Source organism: Pteropus vampyrus, unplaced genomic scaffold (genome assembly GCF_000151845.1).
Source record: "Pteropus vampyrus isolate Shadow unplaced genomic scaffold, Pvam_2.0 Scaffold96, whole genome shotgun sequence".
Lineage (NCBI taxonomy): Eukaryota > Metazoa > Chordata > Mammalia > Chiroptera > Pteropodidae > Pteropus > Pteropus vampyrus.
This window is the reverse complement of record NW_011888877.1, coordinates 3,769,332-3,795,428: the sequence shown is the minus strand read 5'-3', so window position 1 is coordinate 3,795,428 and position 26,097 is coordinate 3,769,332. Positions and strand designations below refer to the sequence as shown.

Here is a 26,097-nt window from a genome sequence, read left to right as displayed (position 1 = left end):
TTAAAAAGCTTAAATAAAATCTCACAGTGCTTCTTACTAAAAGCATTAATTAAACCAAATCTGCCATTCTTGAATCAGCAATCCAAATAATAGACGCACAACAGAACCCTACAATTGACATCACCACAAAACCACCTCAATTAAAGAAACCAAAATAAATATGTATACTTGCTGCCTAAGATCTACAAAAAAATTATATAAATCTAACCAGTGCTCTAAAGGTGAATATACAGTTCTAATTATTGTTTTACTCATAATTGACAAATTAATCTCAAAATTAAAAACATAAGCTTTTAAAATGTTTACCTTGAAAAAAAGTCACAAACATAAATTCAAACCAAATTTGTTTTTAAATAACATTAGTATTTCAATCACCTTCCCAAATCTTAAGTATTTATAAATATGAAAATGTTAGGTAACTTAGTTTTTAACACAATCTGTAGAAATATTTTACAAACTGGTTTATATAAACTGTTTAGAGTAATATTCTTTTCTAATTGAAAATGTACTTTGTATCCTCACTTTGTTTAAAAGCAATTCACTCTTTTTTATGTTGGCCGTATATCCTATAAGTGTTTCCACAGTACTATTAGTTTCCTAAAAATTATTCATTTCCTTTAAAATAAGTAAAAATGTAAGCAGAAAACAGGTAAGTCAGAAGATGAAAGATTAGTATTAGGCAAGCTTTTAGTGTTTTAATCAAAAGACAAAATATTCTCAAACAAATGGTATGATATTTGGCAATTAAAAAAATAATAACCTATTACCACTACTGGGAGAAAAAAACAGTCAAGAATATATAGTCCTTCCAAGTTGTTCTATTATAAAGAAAAAAAACTGATGAGATTTTTACTTACATGTGAAATAATCAGTTAATAATATATAGCAACAAACTATTACTGCTGAAGTCACCTAAAGATTTCACAAGATGACCACAGTAACACATGCAAGAAATCTCTCATGTTTTCAATCAAGTTGTATTTCAAATTTTCAGTTGAAATGGGTACAACCATAGTCACAAATATGGCATTATTTTAGACCTACTATTTGACTTAATACTCTATTAGTCAAAAATTTTCAGTATTTCAATGTCTCCATTCAGCTATCAAGAAATTAATTTTATCTAAAAAAAAAAAAGAGAAAAAATCTATTAAGTCGATGTGCAACAACAAATCCACTTACTTTTTTCTCTTTCTCATGATGTTTATCCTGAGAGTGAGAGGAAGAATCACTTAAACTTTGATCATATGACCTATTAGATCCCCGTTTGCTCTTTTTCTAAAAAAGAAAATATATATACATATATGTATATGTATATAAAACTTTTTAATAAAATCATCTTTTTGTTAGGCTTAAACCAATTCAAGAGTGAAGTACTTTAAAATGTCTACTGAAGTTAAAAAAAAAAGCCTCACTATTTTAAACTATATAATCCATTTTAGACACCATCCAACATTGTCTATTGCATTATAAAGAAAAAGCTAACCCTAAATTTAACATTAATGCCATATTTTCAAACATTTATTGAAATGTGTGAAGATAGACTATATTTCCAAACAAGCAGTAGCTTATTTGTCACTTTATCACAAAACCATCCGTTAAAGAAATCAACTATAATTTTCAATGCCTGGTTTAAAAAAGAAGTTTCAACCAAAATAGAGACTGCCATATTGAAAAAGGATGCCAAGACTAGAAGAAAAGAAAAGAAAATATTTAAAGAGTTACTTTATGCTACTAGGAAAAGCAAGAAGCCTTTAAATCTCATACAGTATTAAGGCATAGTTTTCTAAAAACTTGTTTCTGCAGGTAAGAAAAAAATTAAAGGAAATGTCAGTATTAGACCCATGCATTTTTCAAAGCATTATTAAAAGTATTACATATTTAAAATACTTACACAATTTCATAATAAAGTATGATGGTGACAGTTACTTGAAGTGTTTAAAACTTGGTGGTACCATAACTAATTAATTTGAACTAGACAAAAATGACTATAAAAGACACTCAAACTCATGTAAATGTTGAGCTTATACAATCTTATTAAATTACTAAAAAGACTTTTTCCCCCCAACTAGCAAATGAGAGAACAGCATGTCAATAACTAGCAATGAGAAAATTCTATTTACATAAACTTCAAAAAATCCATTTTCATTATTTCTATAGTTTATCATTTAGAAAATAAAAATTCCAATATGCTTTGAACATCTAAGAATCAAATTCTTCAATTTTACTATCTCAAAATTTCTCTTAAAACACTTTAATAATATTCATTATGCCATTAAAGTAAATCAGTCTTCAATATCAAACAATATATATAAGTATTTTATATGCATGAATCAGAATACTGGAGTTATAGGCTGTTCATTTCAAGAGAAAGGAGCCCTAATGATATTATTTTTTAAAAAATGAAGGAAGAGACAGAGGGCAAGGGCGAGCCCCATCCACAAGAAAAAGTTAACAAAAAATTTTAAAATAATTTTTTTTAATGACACTAAAGAAAAACAAAGAAGCCTTAAACTTACAGTATACAAATCTGATTGTTATCAATGACACCTGAGAAACACACATGGGACATTAAAGAAATATAGCTCCTTTGAGGAATATAGACACAAAATATGTAATAGCTAATCAAATATTACTAACTCAATCACCCATGCTGCTATGTAACAGTAAAGACTGATCAAATCTAAAATATTTCTGAAGTTATATTTAAATATCTTTTTATCTAAATCTTTAAGTTAAATAACTGCCCTGTTTCAGTTTTACTATCTCCTAGTAAATAAAAATAAAGAAATAAATGAGTAATAATAATAAACCAAAAAGATGAGAAACAAATGATAGAGAATCACAAAATATATAATCAAATGTCAAAAATCAAATTAACTAAAAGTAGTGTTGAATTATAAAGTTCTTTAAACATTTGTTTTCCCTACAAAATACATACCAACATTTACTATTAACTATTAAGACATATTCTAAATTAGAACATTTTAGAATATTCACCTTTATAAATGAACTGAAGCAAAGCAAAATCTTTAAAACTTACTAGAGTTTTAATGCCCAACAAAAAACATGCTAAGTAAACAGTCTTAAGCAAAAATTCAAAGGCAAAGAATAGCTATTATGCCTTTTTTATAAAAGAGTCACCTCTATTGTAAAAACTAATCACTTATTTTAATATTAAATTCTTACCAGCTTACTAAAATGGTATTTACAGTAGCCACAGTATTGGACGTTATCTGCGCCATTACCTTCTTCTTCACAAAGTAGCCCGGCAAATTGAGCACTGAAAAAAAAGCCAATTATGTCAACAAAATTTCAATCCAGAGTGAGTGAGTGAGTGAGTGAGTGAGTGAGAGAGAGAGAGAGAAAGAGAAAGAGAGAGAGAGAGAGAGAGAGAGAGAGAGAGTGTGTGTGTGTGTGTGTGTGTGTGTGTGTGTGTGTGTGTAAACTGAAATTCACTTCCAAGTATGCAAGGTTTTTAAGAAAACTTTAGATCTTCTAAGAGAAAAAGGGAATATAAAAGGCTCCTTTCTGGCTGTGACCAGTACGTTTCACCCCAATCTGTGACTGATATGTTTTTAAAGTTATATATTTATGATTTAATATAAACTTTTCATCCATCTCTAACAAGAATGAAGATTTATACATGTTTTACATCACAAAAGAGACACTGGATTTCTTTAAGAGACACCCATCAATAAGTAACATTTCATTTTACTTTTTTGATCTGTACCAGAGGTACAAATAGAAAGGCCAAGGCCTCTAAAAGGGCTGAAATGACGTGTAACGTTTTTGCCTATGTATGGATGCTTCAAGTCACAGCACAGCACAGCAAAGTAAGAAAACACAAGCTGTGTTTTTCAGTCAAAAATAATGCAAGAAATGGAATTGAAATCTAAAGTTATGGTATTTATATTTTTAAAAAACACAAAGTGCTAAAGTTAATAATCATCTTCTCAATCTGATCTTCCACTTTTAACATTCCAAAATTACAGTATTAACATATATCTCATACTCAAAAAAGGGACTTTCATCTCTAGAAAATTAAGTACGGTATTAAGAGAATTTACAAAAAACAAAAATCTTTTCCATTCCCCAAAAGTAATTTAAAATGGACTTCATAAATCCACACAGAAAGAGCTATTAGGTATAGACTGATTCTTAAAATAAGTAAACAGATTATTCCCAGACTTTTGTTTTGAACCGCTGTCTATTGTGTTGAATTTTTTTAGGATAATTTTTGCTCTTGAAATTTTATGCTGAAAAAATATCTATGTAACTTTTTAAGATATAACCACTATAAAACTAAGAATGATGATGGTGATTGCTGTTTTTCCCCCTTGAAACGGACAGCAAAGAAACACTATCATTCATTATACCCTTACTAATATTTCAGACACTGCACTAAATTCACCTATATCAGCTTTTTAATCCTGTTAAGAAATCGAAGAGTAGGTAAACACCACCAATATTTTAAACAAAATGAAACTGAATAAAGACATGAGAACCAGAGTGAAAATTCACCCTGGTAAATATGTTCAATTATTAGAATTATCTTTATTACGAACAAGTAAATCTAAACAATTAAATTTACTGTAACCAATACTTAATTTAAAAGGTATTCCTCATTTCAGTTCTGTACGAGAATGGAAATATACTTACCATGTCACATGGAAAGCCTGTCTACATCCGTGTTTATTACATGTCATGCACGCACCAGTGGCTGCTTTGCTTTCTCTTCCTTGTTCATCACAAATGTAGCAAGTCTTAGGGTAGAGAAACGAAAAGAAAAATGAAATAAACCCTTGCAAGTGCTTTACAGGAATCTGAGTTTTATACTTATCTTCTGAAGTCAAGACCAGGTTTACTATTTAATCTACTTCAATTCATTTTTTGACAATAATTTTTACAAAGAATACAAACATGAAAACATAAACGAGGACATATAATATAGACCTAGTAGGATTTCAGGAAGGCACTGTCTTCCTTAGACTCAAAAACCCTGTAAGGTAAAAAGAATCTCCACAGGCACTGAGGCTAGAAGCCAGGACATAACCTGCCACACCTTGGTCTTAAAACCTCCTTACCAATATTCAGCTGATGCCTGTAACAGGATGTTTATCTTTCTTTTGGAAGTAAGCATACCTAAAGGAGTTTGATATAGGGAGCTGAGAGCTAAGAGATGAAGGACAGTCCTATGTGAATGAGGAAGGTTTAGGCCATTCCAGCTTGTCCACAAGAATCCCATAGGGGTTCATTGAGCCTTCCCGACTCGACATACTAGCCATGAGTGGAAGACACTTTAGATAAGGAAGAAGAGATACCCCTAAAAGGTATTAGTCAATGAACACTCCCAACAACTCTGACTAACATTTACCTTAGTCCTTTTCCTAGATGAAAACAGCTGATAGTACCATCTTTCATAAACAACTGAATAACAATCTATAAATGGCATTCTACGAGTATGTAATGAATAAAATTATCAGCTGACTAGAAGCTGAGTATACAAAATTTAATGTCTACATATAATCAGGTGATACACTTTTAAAAAGAAACAAATTTCTGAACAGTAGTAAGATATAACCTAGCCAACTTCAACAGGATCACATGAATTTTTAAACCCAGAGAGATTTCCTCCACTCTGCACTGTGGTACCAAATAATACCATATAACGATATTTACCAAAAACACCTAAAACCTAGTCAGGTAAATGAATTTCAACTCCTTTGTTGACAAATAAGGCTTCAAACTGAAATGAATTACAAAAATTATTTTAGACCTACAAAAAGTGAAACCCCAAGTTACAACAAAACCAATCTCAACACTCTGAATAAGAGCATCTCTAATTGTTCAAATTACAGGAAAAAACAATTACGATAGAAGAATTTAACACACATTTTTTAGCCTACAAATGATCAAGAAATTAAAAAAAAAAAGAAATGCTAACTGAAACAATAACATTTTATATTGTGAGGAAATATGCAAATAGGCTTCAAAGAATATATCGGTAACTTCCAAAAAGCTGACAATGAAATGATATCATCATGTGACCATTCAAAAACAACTAAAAATTACTAAAGCTATTTATTTTTTAAAAAAGAGAGAGGAGGTAGGACTTCCAGACTACTTTATGACAGGGTAAAGAGCTCCATGGTTCTTCTCCCCAGTGAATTAGCCACAGGGGAAAAACCATTTAAAGTCTAAAAATTGTCCTAATGACATGCAGCAAATAGAGAAAATTTTATTCAAGGAAATCTACTAAATCTCCATGGAATAATGAGTCTGTGACATCTGAGCTATGGTATGCTCCCATCACTCCCATCACCACACACAGTTTCCCTCTGGAAAACTTCATGGTCAAGAAAATGCAGGCTCCCTCTCCTGCCAGCTCCTAGTCTCAAGGCTACAGGGCCAGGTCTCTAGTAATTCTCATCCTACTCATACCTGGTAGCTCCTACTCACAGATTCCCACTCTAACAATAGGCCAAGAACCCTGGGGCCCTATCATCCCTTTCCAAGCCTGCTAGTAGAATGGAAGAAGTTCAGGCTAGGAAGGACAGATAGCTAGGAGCTACTATACCCATCCCTCCTCCTAGCACCCTGTCAGAGTATAGATGTCTCTTCTGGAGAAGCAGGATGCTGTCCCTATCCTCAGCTCCAAAGCAGTAGTAGCACAGAGGTAGGCCTTAAAAACTCAGCAGCTCTGCCTGATAAGACTGACCTGATTTGGAAGAGGGCTTGGAAAAGTTCATGCCTAAGAGCACTGTCAAAAACACTTTGGTGGTGAGCATTTAAGACAGGGCTAGTAGTTACTAGTAGAAATAGGCGGAAGAGCAGGTCAGCCAGAAGACAGAAAGTAAGGGCCCTCACACTCCTCTTTGGGTGTCTAGAAGGCTATATACATGAACTAGGTTGCACCCATTCAAAAAAAGAGAGAAGTGGGATTTGGGGCAGACTTAAAAGCATTCCCCAAAGCTAAACACAAAGCCATCAACGAATAAGGCCCAAGATGCTTTAGTACAACCTATGATCAAAAACTGACTCAAAAATAAACTACTCTGACCCAGGGGCAACTCCTAAGAATCCAGATTTGAAAATAAAATCACACTTATTCCTAAGAGTCTGAAAGACTGTGTGCATGCTCAAGGCTGCATGCTCTCAGAAATGACTGGAGAGAGAATCACGGATTCCTGGAAAATAATCTGTAAGTCACACACACATCGAATGGCAAAAGATTAAAATCTAACTAGCTAAGGGGACTTAAGCACAATCTTTTGACTACTATGTGGCTTATGTCAACCCAAAGGCAACCTAAGAAGTAAGGCTTTAAAAAAAGGAAAAAGAAAAAAGGAAAGACATCTGAGCTAGGCCATCTCAGGTTATGTGGTACTGGGAAACAGATACCAGAGAATTAGTCTAGCCAAGTCATTCAACAAATAAGTGAGCAAACAAACGATAGAATCCACAAAGAGAAGAAAGAACCATTCTCCAGAGTGGCTATAATGTTATCTAAAATGTCCAGTTTTCAACAAATACAAGTTACGAGACATGCAAAGACACAGGAATATGTGATCCATACACAAGAAAAAAAGTAGGCGTTCGAAACTGCCTTTGAGGGGGCCCAGATATTGGACTTAGATTTCAACCAAATGGAAATCAGGAGTTTAAAATTCACTAAAGGGGCACAGAAGATTTGAGTTGGCGATAGAAAAAAAAAATTTAACAAACTTAAAAATAGGATCTATAGATATTACACATTCTAAAGAAGACATTTTTTTATGTCTTCTCTACCTAAAGAACAGTTTCCGAGAAATGTGGGATACCATTAAGTGCACCGACATATGTATAATGAGAAAACCAGAATTGAAGGGAAGAGACAGAAACTGTCTCTGAGAAAATAATGGCTGAAAACTTTACAAACTGATAAAAAAAAAAAAAAACAATAATCCAAAAAGCTCAACAAACTCCAAACAGGATAAATACAAAGAGATCCATATTCCAAATGATAAAGGCTAAAACTAAGAAAATAACATGAGAAAAACGGCTCATCACATACCACAATAAAATTAACACCTGAAGTCTCATCGGAAACAATGGGGGACACAAGGCAGTAGAAAAACATATTCAAAATGCTGAAAGAACAAAACTATCAACCCAGAATTCTATATCCAGCAAAGATATAGTGCAAAACTAAGGTGAAATAAAAACGCTCTCAGACAAAACCTGAGATACTTTCTTGATCCAAATTCAACTAAGAAGAAATACTAAAGGAAATTCTTTACTCTAAAATCAAGTGATGCTAGACAGTGATTGCAATTCACACACTAAAAAAACCAGAGCTCCAGTCAATTATACCTCAATAAAGCTGAAATATAAATAAGTAAGTAAAATAGACCAATTAAAAAATGCAAAGAGCTCTGACAAAGGTAATTATGTAGGAAATGATTTTTAAAAATATAATTAGATATTTCTTTTTCAATCTTCTCTTAATTTAAAAAGCAATTGCATAAAACGGTGTCCATAGGTTTTACTGTTGGGACTATCTATAACATATAGAAATGTGATATATCTGACAATGACAACACAATGAAAAAAGGTGCAAATAAAGCTACGCTGGAGTAAGGAAATAATAACATGGTAACTTGAATTGACAGGAAGAAATGAAAAGAAACCAAAACAGTAAATAGGAACAAACATTTTCTCCCTTTTCTCTCTCTCTCCCCACCCCACCCCCATAAACAAATAAATCTTCTCTTAACTTTTTTAAAAGACACAAGAGTATATAAAGCAATAATTTTAACAATGTATTATTGGAGTATAGTATATATAGGCATAATATCCATAATAGCAACACCAAAAGGAGGAAAGGGGTTATATAGAAATGGATTTTCTACATCTTATTGAAGTAGATTCTGCTAAATTAAGATGAATATTGTCAGCTCCAGAGCAATCAATTATATAATCCAAGAAAATGTAATTTAAAAATCATGAAAGGAATGAAAATGGTACACTAGACATATAAAAAGTACTTAAGAGAAAAAGTACGATAAAAGAAAAAGAGGAATAAAGTAGTCGCAAGACAAAGAATCCAAAAAAAATGACAACATAAATCCAAAAATATTAATAACATCAATGAATATGAAAGTACGCCAATCAAAAGGCAGACTGATACACTGGATTAAAAAAACAAGTTCCATATGCTGTCTACAAGCGGCATACTTTAAATTTAAAGGTACAAATAAGTTAAAAATAAAAGGATGAAAACTTTTACCCTGCAAAAGGCAAGCACGAGGCAGCTAAAATGACTATCTTTATATCAGAACCCCGCCCCCCAAAAAAACTTTGAAACAAAAAGATAAAAAGGAATAGTTTTTAATAATAAAAAGGTCAATTCATCAAGAAGATATAACAATCATAAGCATAAATACGTATGCATCTAACAACAGAGCCCTAAGACACACAAATCAAGGCAGAAAAAAAGTAATTTGATAATTTTAAAATTCTTATTAAATAGTTACTGGGTCAAGAAGAAAAACTGTACAGTAACTGAGGTTTATTGAGAAAATGCTACCAAACAACAAAATCATACCAAATAAAATGTGAAGAGTATATGAATAAAGCTATACAGCCAAATTCATAGCCTAAAATTTTTCACTTTTTAAGAAAAGAGAGAGTCAACCTTTACCAAGTATTGAGGGGCCAAATTCCAACCCTATCTAAGATGTAGAAAGCTTACGGACCATCATGCCAAACCTAACAAGAAAAAGCCATTTAAACTACACAATCACAACTCTAAAAGATTTCTGCAGATGCAAGGGAACCAAGTAGCCTAAACTCAAAGGAGAGATGCACTCTCCTCCACAAACCCCTACAAACCACAAGATGCTCAGACTTTCTACCAATGCGAAAGCAAGGGAAGAAGACATGGAAGAAGACATGCAAATAAGAAGAAATTAGCTAAAATTTTAACAATTTGCTAAAGGCTGATTGTGGGCTAGTATGATAGTAGAACCACAGAGAGAAGAAAAGTTCACACCTACTCACAGACTCTATCCTATGAACTTTTACAAGGAGCTCATGGGGAAGACTGGAAGCAAAAAGGCAACACAACCAGAAAGAATTTTCTTTGATGGTGCAGGAATGGAGGAAGGAATCGGGCACCACTGCAGGAAAGATATAAAATCTCACCTTGCCCAGACATGCCTTTCAAATGCTTTAAACATCTGGAGGATTGGCAGCAAACCCTTTCACACCCAGGACATGGATAAAGACCCTCCATGGTGAAGAGGACAAAGAAAAAATATCTTTTAACCTGAGGTACAAGATGGGAACAACACTATGGAGGGGTCTTCTAGGATGGAGAAGAGGCAGGAAGCTCTCCCCCTCACAAGTCCTTCCAATGACACAAACCAAAATATGCCATAAGAAGAAAAGGAAGGAGCAGTAAAACCCTTAAGGCCCAAACACACAGAGTCTACCAAAGACTGAAGCTGGACCAAAATGACAGAGAAACCCTAAACCCAAAGTGTCAAATAACACACAATAGCAATCTAACACCAAGGGAGGGGTGAAAGTGTGGTAGAGAGAAGAACATAGAGAGAAACCACCTTCTGTGGCACAATGAACAGATATAATTGAAGCCTGAGGATGGAACACAAACACTGTGGAACTAAAAACCCAATATTCCAGCTCTTAACTTATACATAAGGTATCAATAGAGAAGGACTAAGGAGCAGGGCCTTCCCCGGTGATTCAGAAGACAGATCATCAAGCCACACAAGAAATATTCTCAGAATCTAATGAAATTCGTACTGCTCAGTTACAAATCTGCTTCAGACCTGTAACCCCTTTTCTCCTTCTAACTTCTCCCTTTTCGAATAGTAATGTCTACACTATACCTGTCCCACCATTGTAGCTTGCAAAGATAACTTTTCTGTATTTCACAGGTTCAGATAGAAAAAAAACTTTGTCTCAGGATGGACCATACCCAGAGTTTCACCCATGCTTGATTTTAGATGATTCAGAAGATGAGATTTGGAACATTTGAGTTTATTCTATTTAGATAAAATTTTGAACTTAAGAGTTGATGCTGGAAGGGATTAAGACTTTGAGAGATGTTGACAGAGAATAAAAGTATTTTGCATTTTGTAAAAACACAAATGAAAGAAGAGGGCAGATTACTGTGGGTTGGACTGCATTGCCCTCAAAAAGTTATGTGAAGTCCTAATAATGCCCCAGTACCTCAGAACGTGACCTATTTGGAAATAGGGTCATTGCAGGTGTAATTACTAATCCAACATGAATAGCATCCTTATAAAATGGCCACATGAGAACACAGAGACAAAAGAACACCATGTGCATGAAGGCAGAGATTGGGGTGATAAATCTACAAGCCAAGGAATGCCTAGGAAAGCGAGCCATCACCAGAAGCTAGGAGAGAGGCATGGAACAGATTCTCCTTCAGAATTCTCAGAAGGAACCAACCCTGTCAATACCTTGATTTCAGACTTCTAGCTTCCATAACTTTCAGAGAATAAATTTGTTGTTTTAAGCCACCCAGTTTATGGTACTTTATTACAGCAGCCCCAAAAAACTTATACAGAGACTGCGTAAAAAACTGGCTATGAGTCAGTAATGTTTTGGAGTTGGGTGATCAACAGGGGTGAGGGTCATATTATTTTGTACACATGTCAATTAAAAAAGATTTTTTAACAAAAGAAATGATGTTATATAAAGATAAAAACTAAACCTTTATAAAAGCAGAAGTAAACAAATTAGAAAACATTTGAACAATAAAATTAGAAATAAAATCCAAAAATGTTCTTCATCTTAGGCACAAAAGAAATCAGGAGTTTAGATAAAGGTAAAAACCCCAATCATATTTATGTGAAGTTTATGTAAAGAAAACCCAACGGACATGAGGTATTGGCAGGGTTGTTTCCTTCTGAAAACTCTGAAGGAGAATCTGTTCCATGCATTCAGCACTTTCGAAAAACAAAACCAATTTGTAAAAAAAAAAAAAATCAAAGTTATTTTTATATTCTTATAAAGAATATAATATATGCCCCTAGCGTCACACAGCACATGAATCTAGTAGCCTACACTTCAACCAGACATTTTTTGCAGGTAAGATGCATTCTTTTGTTTCCTCATTCCTGTGGGGAAGAGGTGGCAGACACTTGACTTATCCCCTCAAAAAGGGATAACATGGTGTATTTTCTGGGAATTTGGTGGTTATGATTTCAGAGCAGGTCAATGCTTTGAACTTTCAAAGGAAAAAAAATAGACCTATAATGGAGGAAAAAAAAAAAAAGCAAACTGTATATTCTACAATTTGAGGAAAATCCTTACCAGCAATAGTACCTAACCAATATTATAAGCTGTTGTTAGTTGTTCTGCTTCTATTTGGCACTATTTCATGTTTTTCTACTACCTAGCACTGCTGAACGTTACTATTGGGGGATGAAACCTCATTATTCTAATTTCAGACCCAAAATGTATCCTTGTCATTTTCTTCTTAGATGTCTTGTTTTGTCTTCTGTCTGGCACCTCTGATCATCCTATTATTACTCTTTGTAATTACAAATTTGGACATGATATTATATGGCCCTGTAAAATAAAACTTCATATCTTCTTCCTTTTAAAACACTAATGTAAGTTGTCCCCCAGCCTACTTAACCCCTCCATTTCCATCTCCTCTCTGAATCTGCACGTTCTAGATTCACCTTACCATTTCCCTTTCTAACAAGTTAATCGATTTTGACTTGAATTCAATATAAATTTATCTAAGAAAAAAACGTGACAGAACAGAATGCCTAAATCAGCAGCATGGGAGATGACCGTGAACCTCCGTGCTGCAGGAAAGATGACAGCAGAGCCCTCCCCTGCTGTAATATGTTGTCAGCGTCTTCCCTCAGTTGTGAGAAAAACCACTCTGTCAACATATCCGGATATGTAGTACAAAAGACACAGTGTGGCAATCCTCACGTTTAATTTCAGCATTCTGGGTTTTAGTGCTACAGATGTAACCATTATGGCAACTGGACTTTCCTCCTTACAAGATAACCTTTGACAATGAACAGAGTCATTTTCACCTTCCATGTGACTTTGATAACTACAGAAGTCATACCATTTTGCCTTATATACGTCACTTACAGCAGAAAATATCAGATTTTAGCCACCTGTGGAGAATGAACCAGAGTAAGGGTTCCCTGTCCATTTCCTAAGACTTTGCTGAATGGTAATGCAAATGTGATATATAATTCAATGAGTACTACAACGCTGTTCTGTGCTTAAGTGTAGAGATCTGTTCACACAAAGAATGATCTCAGCATTAATGTGCAGAAAAATAAGGACAGCACAATCCAATTTGGTACATACTGTATAATCATATATAACCTAATTACTTTCAAAATATTTAAGTTTCTAAGCACTCTGTATATCTGACCCCCTCCAAAAAAAAAACTATAAAGCATAATTGTGTGTATGAGTATTTTCCTTAAGTAACCAAAACTAAAAGGCAAAGTGAAAAAGTATCCGTATATATATATATAAAGACACAAATTTAATATCATTATTTAAAGAGCTCATACCTTCAGAAAACCTAACAGTTCAAGAGAGAGATGGGCAAAAAACATAGACAATTCATAAGAAGAAATACCACTGACAGCCTGACAAGTAATCAAATGAAAAAGTAATTGGATAGTATTTTCAATTATCAAATTAACAAATATTAAAAATGAATTTTAAAAACAGCATAGGCAATGGTGTGATAAATATGGCATTTTCATAAATTATTAACTATAAAAGTTTTAAAAACAATGAGGTAACATTATAAGATATAATCTACAATAATTCTAATTCTAGATTTCTAGCCAAAGGGAATAATCCAAAATACAGGAAAAAAGGCTTGGTGAAGCAAGATTTTTGTCATGCTTTTATTTATAACAGAAAAATAGCTCAACAAAACCTCGGTGTTTAGTAATATAGGTATGCTTTACAAATTATAGCACGAACATTACAGTTAGAGTCATTCAACCTTAAGTATAGAACCAAGAATAAAATCTGTATATTTGGCATAATTATAACTCTTTTCTCATTTACAGATCAAAAACAATTAGAAAAATTCCAAAATAGTAAAAATGTTTATATATCTAATTTAAAATGTATTATTTTTAAATACATAAACTATTAAATTATTTAAGTATCATTTGATGCAATCTAAATCTGGTAATCCTCAACATGACAGGAAGCACAGAGTTTGAGGACCCGCCAAGGGGTATTCCTATAATCCTCAAGCAAGCATATATAAAATATTTTATGTTATATCATATTTGGGGTGTCCATTATTCTGAGGAAAGATTCCTTATGTTTTATCAGAATCTTGAAAACCCCGAAATGGTAAAGAACCACTAGTTTAGAAAAATCTGACATGTCAGAGTCCATCTCTCCAATAAACTGACACACCTGAGACTTAATCCTTTAAAACAAACAACTCGCACAGATCCGTTTACTTGATTTTACCCAGATTGATTCCAATCTTAGAGAAGATGAAATAAAAATGTATGCTGAATATGCTGGTGTTATATGGTGAGAAAAATAGAAGTCCCAATTCATAATTATTCTTGGATCCGTTTCTTATGAAGTCATCAAGTAACCTAAATAACCTTTTTTAAAAGTGCCCCAAAACTCTTTTGTAAATTATTAAATACTTTAAAGTTATTAAGAAAAAAAAGAAGAAATTCAAGAAGTTTGTACAGAACGCTAAACTATTTTATTAAAATTAAAGAATCAGCATATGTGATTTGACATATGTACATTAGGAACAGTTTACAGGCTCTTTTAGTTGTTTTAAATAGAACTTTTATGGGACAGGAAGGTAAAGAATACCTAGAGAACTCACACCTCTTTTGTAGAAATTGTCCTCTATGTTCACCCAATTTCTAATGCTGGAGTGGTATCTAAGTACCCATGTTTTTTCTAGGTGAAAATGCCTTAGTCCAAGCCCAAGTGCCTAGACCAGAGTTGCTTCATTAAAAATTTAGAAATAGGACACTAAGTCAGTTACCTATAGCCAACGCAGATAAAATGGAAAACAGAATTAGAGATTACTATGTGAAAACAGAAACAGACTACAGACATAAGAGAAGAGACTGTAGGTCCTTCACCAAAGATGGAATGGACAGTACTGTCTCTGACTTTCTAGTTCCAAATGCAACTTTCCACACATATTGTGAGATGACCAATCGTAGTCATCTATACTTTAGCTAGTTTTAGTAATTTAATTTCTGACAAGAATAAAGTCTTTAGTGTTAAATCTAACCCAGTTTTAATATTGTTTCTGTAGAAAAATTTGTCAAATTTGACTTGCCTCGTTTTAATATGTTTTTCTAAACTCTTATCTCGCAATCAATTATACTTAGAAGATCATATTATATGAACATCAATCTTCCATGGGTACCCAAGACACCAAATGAACATGAAAAAACTGATACAGGCAATTTGTATGTTGGTAAGATTTTAATCCCATGAAATATTTTCAGTTAACCACTGTGTACTGCTGTTTCCAGAAGTTTAGACTGGAATGCTGCCTTTGGCAGTAAGGGAAGAAATAACAGAGAAGGAAATTATAGTGCCATTCTTCCACAGTCCTTAGTAAACTCTATTTAATAAAATAACCTCTGAGCCCTGGAATTGAGAAAAAGAAGGCAATTAGAAGTGAAGTTGAACAGAGAAGCACAAAACACACAAAGAACAATTTAATAAAAAATAATTTACTATTCCCTGAGGAAGAAAAAACAATAGCAAATACAACAGAATGGGTATATGTATGAATTAGGGGGAGGGAGACAAAGACAACAGGGAGAAGTCAAATAGAAAAATTCAAATTGAGAATGAGCTGAGATACCAAAAAGGGTAAAAGGGATTTTTTACAGATACAGTTGCAAAGATTGTTTTGCTTTTCCAAATGATTGAACTGTCTAGAAAAGAAAAACTTAAGTGTTCATTTGAGTAACTAGGATTAAGTGCCAGGCAAAACAAGCATATATTAGATACATACAAAGACAAATGTCTGATATTTTGGCAGAAATGTGAATTATATCTTGGGACCTTATTATCTTGTTATTATATGCACAACTTGTAGACACAAGGCTTGTTTTACAAACAAGGTAATAAAACCCACCGATATACACCAAGAATTTAAAACTTAGTGTCTATTCTAAAGAATGGGTCAGTTAGCTTGACTCATATATATACTCTATCTCAGGTGGTGGTGATGGGCCTAGTACAACTCATCTTTTTGAAACTGGAAATCCATTCTGATTTTGATTCCTCCCTTACGTTCTGTCACATTAAACTGATCATCAAGCTTGGTCAATCAAACATCTTACACATTATCTAAATGTCTCTGTCCCTTCTTCACTCCTACCACTCTCCTACTTCACACCTTCATTATTATGTCTCTGGAACACTGTGAATGTCTTATGAGTTTCTATGTAACTACTCTTTGTCTCTTTCTTGCCAACCCCACCCCCGCCGCAATCTTCCTTTCACTATCCATTAGAATAGTAAACAGACCTAGGCATAGTCCTCCCAATTATAAAAACCCTTCAACAGAGACAAAGTTCAAGCTCCTTAACATGATATGTGAGGCCCTCGAAACTCTGGTCCTGACAACCTCTCTCAGCATTCCACATATTGCATTCAAAGTCTTAACTATACTGCCCTTCTCCCTTACTATATTATCCCTTCTTCCCTCCTCCCCCACCGCCCTCCCTGCTATTTCTCACTTCAAAGCTTTTGCTTCTTCAGTTTGTAAAATTAATGGCCACTCATGTGCTCCCTCCCGTCTCTGCCCCTCACAGCCAGCACCTAGAGGCCTCTTTAAAATTCAGAGAAGCTGCAACCTTTTCTAAGACACCTCCCCTCTCTTTCTTCATCCCTGTTAGACTACGTTAAATGAACAGTCTCTATTCTAGAATCCTTGCACATACCACACTGTTTCACGACCACTGATTTGTGCATGTCTATCCTATCATATTGGGCTATATATTTCTCATTCTTCCAGCAGTGCCTGGTACATATAATAGGACATGGCATAAATGCTGGCTAGATGGATGGATGGGTGAAATGTTTAGCTCCACAATCTTAAACCTAGTTTTTTAAATGGCACTAACAGGAGTCATAAAAATAGGAGAAAATATTTAGTACTTTCAAAATTATTCGCCCAAATGCTAAATATATTGATAAAAACTTCTCTTAATAAGTATCCACTGTTCCTTCTGAATAAAAAAAGTGAAAGGAAGCTGGACTAGCAATTTCTAAGTTGTCCTCTATGTTTAAGCTTTTACAATTCAATGACACCATGTTTTATGGTATTTTTGATTTGCTTCTTTATTTGGTCTATTATGATCCTTCCTATACTTATAAACGTTCATTCCCTCGTGGCCATTCAATAAATAAAGATTACTCAAAAGGATACAGATTAGACATATATATCTACCAACTATTCTCTATGGAAATTGTAGCTTTCTAAAATAAATGCTTCCTTGACTTTGAAGAATACAAGCCTCCACCTTAAAAAAGTTCATGAATCTCTATGTTGCCTCAATCTTCCACATTTCTTAAAAATTATTAAAAGGTTACTTAAAGGTAATATATGCCACTCATTATGTTTACTAACAAAATGTATATGTCAGTGAAATGAGGAACTGATACAAGAAAATATGAGGTCAAAAAATTAACACAAATCTGATGACAAATGGTACAAAACCTGTAGGAAATTTAACATAACAGTTCAACACAGTGAATTCTCTACAGTTTAGATATGTTATACAGAGAGTCTAGAAATTTTCCTTTCTTATTTATCAGAAAATTTCCTAAATCCCAGAATGTTCCAGCTACAAAAAAATTATTTATTATTCTCTGAACTGCCTGCCATTTGCTCTTTGTACCTACTAACCTTTTATTTTACTTTATCTGTCTGGAATTGTTATTTGATCCTTTTTTCCACAGGTCAAATTCCTAGCTGTCCTACAAAGCCTTTATAATCTCTTTGTACGCCTTATTCAATTTCTTAGGCAAAAATAATCCCTCCTTTCATTATGTTCCATAACATTTCATTCAGACTTTTAATTATTCATAATATAGGTTATGATTCAGTTCACACATTGTAATTATATATTTACTCGACTGTCTTTCTAATTGAGTGTCATAGTGAGAAAAACTCTGTATTTTATGTATCTTGAATTTCTAGTGTCCAGCACAATGCTTGATACAAAGCAAGTCCATAGTAAATGCCCAATATCTTAATAAATGCTCTCCAAATTATTCTTTACTACCACCCATTAAGGACTGATATCTTTCAAAGCTCAATAATCCGTTTTCCAATTGTTCCTATCAATTAGGAATTTACATGCCCCCTTATTTAACCATATCAAATATTCCTAAACAGAAGTTTTTAATGTTAACTATACAAAATAAATCAACAACTATAAGAATACAAGAACCACAAAAAAATAGCAACCACATATAAGAAAAACTACAAGAAAAAAAAGAAAAACTTGATGAATGGAGAGATACATCATGTTTCTGGAAAAGAGGATTTGATACTGTAAAAAGATAAATTATTCCCCCAAATAATATACTGCTGTAATGCCAGTATAATCAAAATTGTATTTTGTTAGTACTAATGTTCATCTGGAGAAATACATGACAATTTTTGTTCTGTCATGTACTAAGATGTATATAAAGCCATAATAATTTAAAATAGTGCAATACTAGGATAAGAATACACAGATGCATCAATGGAACAGAAAAAAATGTCAAGAATACTCAAGAATGTAATAATTATTCAAACAGTATTTCAAGTCACTGTGAAAAACACAGATTATTGAATAATAATATTCAAAAAGTTGTCTAACCATGTAGGAAGGGAAAAGTTAGACATGTATTTCATTATATTCTAAAATTAACTCTAAATATATAAAAGATTTAAATCTAAATAATTCATTCTTCCTTCTACTCTCCACCTCCCTTATGCCTTGAATTCTTTAGTCTTAAAGCCATGAAGTGGGGCCAAGTATGGCAGCATCCATTCTGGGAGGAGGCGGTGTCAGAGTGAGGTGTCAGAACATGAACAAGGTAAGACCAACCATGGAAGGGGACAGAGGGTGGGGTGGGGAAGCAGTGGTGAAAAAGGCGGCTGTACAGGGAAGCAGCAGCAACCCGGAGTGAGGTGTGGAGCCTGAATGACGTTACAATGGGCTCTGCATTAAGGGATGTCAGTAACAGAAGATTTGTTAATATAATAAAAATTGATCAAATAAGTAAATATATTGAGGATAATAGGAATCTGGTTTTTCACTGTCTGGCATGACAGTCATAAAAATGGAAAAAAAAAAATGAATGAATCCAGTGCAGATTTGGAGAAGTTAGTAAAAGTTTATGGTTCTCTATATACAGATCAATAGACACAGAAATACATATAGATATGTGTGCATGCATATATATATCCACATACTGAATCAGAAGAATTATTATAACTGCACTGTCTTCAACATATAAAGATAAGTATAAAAAATATAGACGTGAATGTGTCTCTATCTCTGTATCAATATACAAACATCTATTTCCTAGCTATCCTAACTAAGAAGGCCTAGGGGTAGCAATATCCCAGTGACATTAAGTGGACACTTAATGTCCACTTTGGTTTCTAAATACTATTCTCACCTAAAAGGAATCAAGGCTTCTTGAAGAAATGGTGAGTTCAGGGCTACAGCAGGAATGATAGATACAAGGTGAGCCCAGAATACACAGCTGTGTGAGAAGTAAAGAAGTGCTCACAGAATGGTAGAAACATGTTTAAAGATACAGAAGCCAGCCTGAAGGGGTCCCAGCAGCCAAACCTGAGATAATATGAGCATCAAAATAAATGAGAGTACTGAGGAATGACCCCTTAAAATAAAATAGTAACACAGTCCATATTACTCCATACTAATAAAAAGAATTTAGGAGTGTAGAAAGCTTTTTCTTAAAGTGTAATACCAACTGATGAATGTAAAAGATTTGATGGAATTAGAAAAGCACCATTTGTCATCAATCATAGTAACTAATTAAGTCAAGAAATAACAATGGATGCAAAAATTAGTGGGTAAAAGGCACAAGGAACAAGATATTTACATACGAAGTACCTCCCCAACAAAATATTTATTAATCATAAAGGGGAAAAGGATTAACCTCCCAGTGGAGAAACTCTGCAGGCAGCACCTTAACCAAGTGATCAAGGTAACATCACCAGTAATGGGAAAAACTGAAATCATGTACCACCTGATAAGATGCAATGAGACGAACTCAGCATCACTTCTGTGATATTCCAGCCAAAACACATAATCTGAATTTAATCATGAGGAAACATTAGAAAAATCCAAACAGGGGACACTACAAAATACGGGGCCTGTAATCTTCAGAAGTATCAAAATTATAAAAGCCAAGGGAAAATTGAGTTACTATTTCAGATTAAAGAAAACTTAAGAGACAAAATATATTCTGTGATCTTTTGGCTATGAAAGACATTACTGAAAAAAAATGCAGAAATTAGAGAAATAATGATGAGGTCTGTGGAGTAGATAGTAATAATGCATAAATGCTAATTACCTTGATTTTAATGGCTGTATTCTAGTCATGTAGGAGAAAGTCCTTCTTTATGGGAAATTCACAGGAGTGGTCAGTATTATATTGATAAATTACTCTCAATTGGTTTAGGGAAGGCAGAGCTCTTTGTACTATTAATGCAACCTTTTTGTAAGTTTGAAATTATTTCAAAATTAAAAGGAAAAACAAGTATTTTAAAAATGAACTTTGAAAGTACTAAAAATATACATTAATGATTTTCTTTGCATGGAATCAAAAGCAGAAACAATAGAATGTTTTGTAAATTATATAAAAAATTTAAACTTCTGAACTAGAAAAAACTGACCTGCTAGAATAACCACAAAACCATGAAGACATAATGAAAGTTAAAAAGCAAATGTTACATTATAATCAAAAGCATACATAGCAAGAAGAAACTAGTATTTCTAATATAAAAAATGCTTTGTAATAAAAAAATCAAAACATTGCAATATTAAAGTGAACAAAGAGCTAGTCAAGGTCAATTACAAGCATGAATAACCTTAAATTTTTTTTAAATATTTAACCTTATCGATACTCATTCACTAAAAAGAACAGCAAAGATTGTTTTAATGGTAATACAGTGATAACAATGTATAAAGAGATATAAGAGTATATAACAAGAGACATGATTATGAGCAATCTCACATATCACTAATGTAGTATAAATTAGAAACTACATTCTAGAAGACAATTTCATACAATATACTTACTGAAGCTTCCAAAGTATTCATAACCTTTTACATAGAGATTCTGTTGGTATATACATGCCAAATATCAAATGAGGCACTTCAACAATAAGGGGTTCCTTAATTAAATTCCAGTATATCAGAACTAACAAATTCTGTATTATATGCTAGGTAGCCCTAATAATAATGGCAAAAATATAATTTATTGACACAAAAAGATGTTCAGATTAATTTTCAAACACAGACAAAGCAATATAAGCAATATTATCCAAATCTTTTACAAGTATAGAATATATGTAAAAATGCACACAAAATCTAAAATAAAATGCATGAGAAGATTTAGGATGATTTCTGTCTTGCATTTTTCTATTTATTTTTCTGTGTTTTCAAACTTAAAAATATTAATAATCTGCATTACAAATATGAAAACATTTTAATACAAAACATTCGTTTAATACTAATATTTATTTAAAATATTTAATACAAAAATATTGAAACTTAGAATTGCTGCAGTGTCACTTTCTCCCACAGATGGAATAAATCCACAGGTGCCACAAATAAATGGTAACACTATATTGAAAGGCACAATGGACAAGAGAAAAGTAACATGCAAAAAAGAATGAAACAACAATATACATGTACAAAATCAAGAAAAAAATATAGGAAAAAAATCAAACATTAAGGTTTTTTAAAAGCTAACAATAAAAATCCTATCTTGGGGACAGAAAATAGTTTGAGGGAGGGAAAGGAGCAAATGATATTCTATAACAGAATTATCTCTTAAGAAAGAATGTGTAATGCCATAATGACACATTCTATTGTAATGACACATCACATGCTATTATATCAAATAATGATTAATTCAGATTTAACAGAACTTTGATGTCTGAAAGAGCATAAAAGGTCAGTAATTCTTAGAGGACAAATCTATAAGAATTAAAATGTTATGTAAATGTTAGAATACTAAATACCTACATGAGTTAAAATGGTAATACATTTTTGTTTATTTGTCTTGTATTCCTGTGATCTTAGTAACATTTTAATAATTGTAGTTTACCATAGTAATTACACTTTTTCTAAATCTCTGGAACTTGATGGAGGCCTGTAATTTAAAATTTGTAATGTAGACTTATAATAAAACAAGTACAAAAAATTCATTTGTACTTCCGAGTTTTAAAACAAAAGAATTATATTCAAACATCAATAAAATAATATCGACTGTACCTTATTATAACGATCATGTGGAACAGACTGTAAAACGATTGGTTCCATTGTGGAAACATTGGCAAACTGTACCTCTGGAATATACAGGGCACAAACAACATGAGCCCAACCTAAAAACAAATAAATAAAAATAATGTCATTTTTCAGTTTTCAATAAAGCTTTTTCAAAGATAAATAAAATCATTAACTTTCTAAAGAGATCCCTTAAATTCCTACTTAAGCAAATACATGATAAAAACATAACAAATTCTCATTATTGACTGAATAGTCAAACCACTACTAATAAAGCACTCTTAAGCATTTCTCTAGTTATTATGCACAGAAATACAAAAAAAAGGGAAACATCTTAAAATTCAGATTCTGACAATGACTGACACTTCTTATAAACAATTCAAACCAACACTGAGAATCACTGTAAAAATAAATAATACTAAATCTTAAATGTCAATATTAAATGTTTTTACTTTTACATTAATGTCAATTTTTAAATTGATATTTTTACTAATACTAATATTCGTTTTAATATTTCACTTAAAATACTTTAATAATTGATATTGAATGTTAATGTTTCTTTTAATTTTCAAGAGCTGAAATGACAGTGAGGAATTACTGATCCAAAACTGAAAAAGGATGAAAGTCCAGGGTGGTGAGTACAGCTTTTGGCCACTTTTGCCACCCAGGGGATATTTATTTGCCTATTTCAGAGAAAGCAGCTGAGAGGGTGAAAGATGCTTTTGACAAACAAAGAAGGCTGGAAGTACACGGATGTATGTCCACAGATAACCAAGGGAGAAGGGGAACTAGTAAACCCCTCACTCTCTTTCAGCTACAAGACTGAAAGGCTGCAAGCCAGGAGTAACAATAAACTAAAAATACACCCGCAAAAAGACTGCAGCTGGTCTTTGATCATCTCAAACTCTGAAATCTGATTCATGTAATCCTAAATTACAAGAGCCCCCAGGCACCAGACAGAAGTAAATATACATCCTCTCTGGAGGAAAACAATGTCATCTTGACTACAAATAATGTCTACTATTAGTTCATTAGCATTTTCAGCACAATAAAAAGTACCAAACACACAGGAGTCAGAACTGCATGAATGAAAACCCACAGAAACAAGAAAATAAAAACGGATCTGTTTTTTTGGAATTTTAGACATAAGCATTAAAATAACTATGCTTATTAAGTTCAAATAAATACAACACAAAATTGAAAATTTATTCGAAAAATGGAAAACTATAGTAATAAACCAAATAAAAATTTCATAAGTAAAAAAAATTTTTTTTAGATCAGTGGGTAGTATTAACAATGGTTTAGACATAGAAGAAAACAGAATTAGAGGGCAACAAGAAAACAGCTCAGAAAAAAATATCCGGAATGTTAGCACAAAACACAAAAGAATGAAAAATACAAAAAGACAGAAGACATGAACAGTATTAACAAGCCTCACACATAAGACACAGAGAAATATAAGAGAAAATGACACAAAAGCAACATCTGAAATGGTAATACCTAAAAACTTTCCAAACAGAAGAAAGATGGCAGGTCATGAACTGAAGAACCATAACAAATTCCAAAGCAAATAAAAATAAATCTATACCCAGGCACATAGGTAAAACTATAGGAACCCAAAAGAAAAAGATAAAAATCTTAAACCACCACAAGGCAAGTTATCATCAAAAGAACAACTGGATAAATAAAGCCCCAAAACATCTTTAAACAAATTTCCATTGAATGGAGCACCGAACGATTTTCCTCAGGCAACAACAACAAAATAAGCCAAGAAGGAGGCTCCAAGATGAAGAAAAAAATAAAGCATGATAAACATGTAGATACTTTCAATGGATACTGACTGGATAAAACAATAATACCTTCTTTCACTTAAAATACATATGACTGCTTTACATCAAAAATTTAATGCTGTTGGGTAAAGTTTTCAATGTATATAAGTTTAATACATACTAAAATTATTAGGAAGACTGGGGAAAGAGCAGTTAAAAGACATCTATATGGTTTCAAGGTTTCTACATTTTGTACAAAGTGCTACACACGGTACACTGAATTTACTGGTATAAAAATAATAATTCCCAAATCACTACATACATATTAATATTTGTATATATGTAAAGAGATATAGCCAAAAAAGATTATTTAAGTAATTAATGTCATTAATTAAATTTAACGTCATTAAATTTAATTGCAATACTAATTGACTGCATTATTAAACTTATTAAAATCAATGCTAAAAATGTTCGTATAATCACAAATAAGAAAAAAAAGAAGAAAAAGAGGAACAATAAGAAAAATGATCAAGGTTAAGAAGGAACTGTAGAAGTCTTCTATTTCTAGTTCAGATAGAATAACAGGGACCAAATTTAGCCTCCAGCATGAAACAGTGCATACCTCCACTCCAAAAAAATGGACAAAATAACTGAAGCAATGGTTTTCAAGACAGTGGAAATCAGGTCAGGAAGGAAAGCAATCCCAGAGAGACAAGAAACAAACAGGTGAGCCCTTGGTTTCCCCAGTTTAATGTCTTGAGAGTTCTTCCAGGCCAAGACACACAGAGAGAAATTGAGGCCAAGCCCAGGCCACTCCCCGAAGTTTAGGAGATCTGGTGAGACCAAAGCAGCTAAATTTAACAGAACAAAATACAAGAAATGAAAACTGTTCACAAAAAGGACACTCACAGAGAGACACACACAGAGAGTACCACTCGAGTATTGAACAGAGAACATGTGAATGAATAAATTGCATGAAGTTGGAAAAAGAACCATCCAAAATGTTAATGGGAACAGTATCCAGCAAGCACAAAGGGCTAAGATCAGTGATGGTTTCTCCTAGCCAGACTGGAAAAACTCATGTCACAGGGCATCGGGTAGAATACTCAGAAAGATCAAACTGTTTCCAAGGAACATAACTATTTCAGAACAAAACTCAAGTTTTTAGGAATGCAAAAATATCCAGATTTATGTCAGCAAAAATGGTGGAGCAGGCAGCTCCATGGACACATTCTACCACAGAAACATCAAAAAAATCAAGCAGGAACTGTCAGAACCAATTTTGTCAGGACTATGGAAAAGAGGGTGAAAGGTATGCAGTAACCAAACAAATACTAAATCAAGAAAAAAGTAACTTTTACATAGTGGAGTGGTTAGCACACCTGCTTTGCACACAGAAGGTCCTGGGCTCATGCCCCAGGTGGAGCTATGGACCATACCCCAGATGCACCAAGCCCCTGGTGCACGCTGCGAGCATGTGGGAGGGGACGCCCTGCCTTCATAGATCCAGTTCTTAAGGGGAAATGGCAACATCCATGGGTCAGGGGTGGAAGTGTGTGTGGGGTGGGGGTGGGGTGGGGCATGGAATTAAAGAGGGTGGGGGAAAAAATAAACTTAAAAATGGCAGGAAAGCTTTGAGAATTTTTACTTTCTTCTGACCCATGATCATCCTGTCTTCAAGACTGGATTATAATGATAAGTGCATGTTAACTGGAGGTCTTGAAGACAGCACC

At 33.1% G+C, this 26,097-nt stretch overlaps 1 protein-coding gene across 21 annotated transcripts in view; it reads right to left on the bottom strand.

Annotated features, from left to right (window-relative positions):
- The window catches only part of MLLT10 (MLLT10, histone lysine methyltransferase DOT1L cofactor), a 188,877-nt gene that overhangs the window by 99,739 nt on the left and 63,041 nt on the right, over positions 1-26,097 (bottom strand). For 18 of the 21 annotated variants that reach the window (XR_002781365.1, XM_011364391.2, XM_011364388.2 and 15 more), the window contains 4 exons: positions 22,584-22,693; positions 4,663-4,766; positions 3,190-3,283; positions 1,183-1,278 (listed from right to left, as the gene is read on the bottom strand). Coding sequence is in view for 20 of the 21 variants with exons in the window: in XM_011364391.2 (XP_011362693.1) it covers positions 1,183-1,278; positions 3,190-3,283; positions 4,663-4,766; positions 22,584-22,693 (404 nt within the window). In the remaining variant the exon portion in view is untranslated. The remainder of the gene's footprint in view (positions 1-1,182; positions 1,279-3,189; positions 3,284-4,662; positions 4,767-22,583; positions 22,694-26,097) is intronic. The other 3 variants (XM_011364396.2, XM_023533130.1, XM_023533131.1) reach the window with 1 other exon arrangement.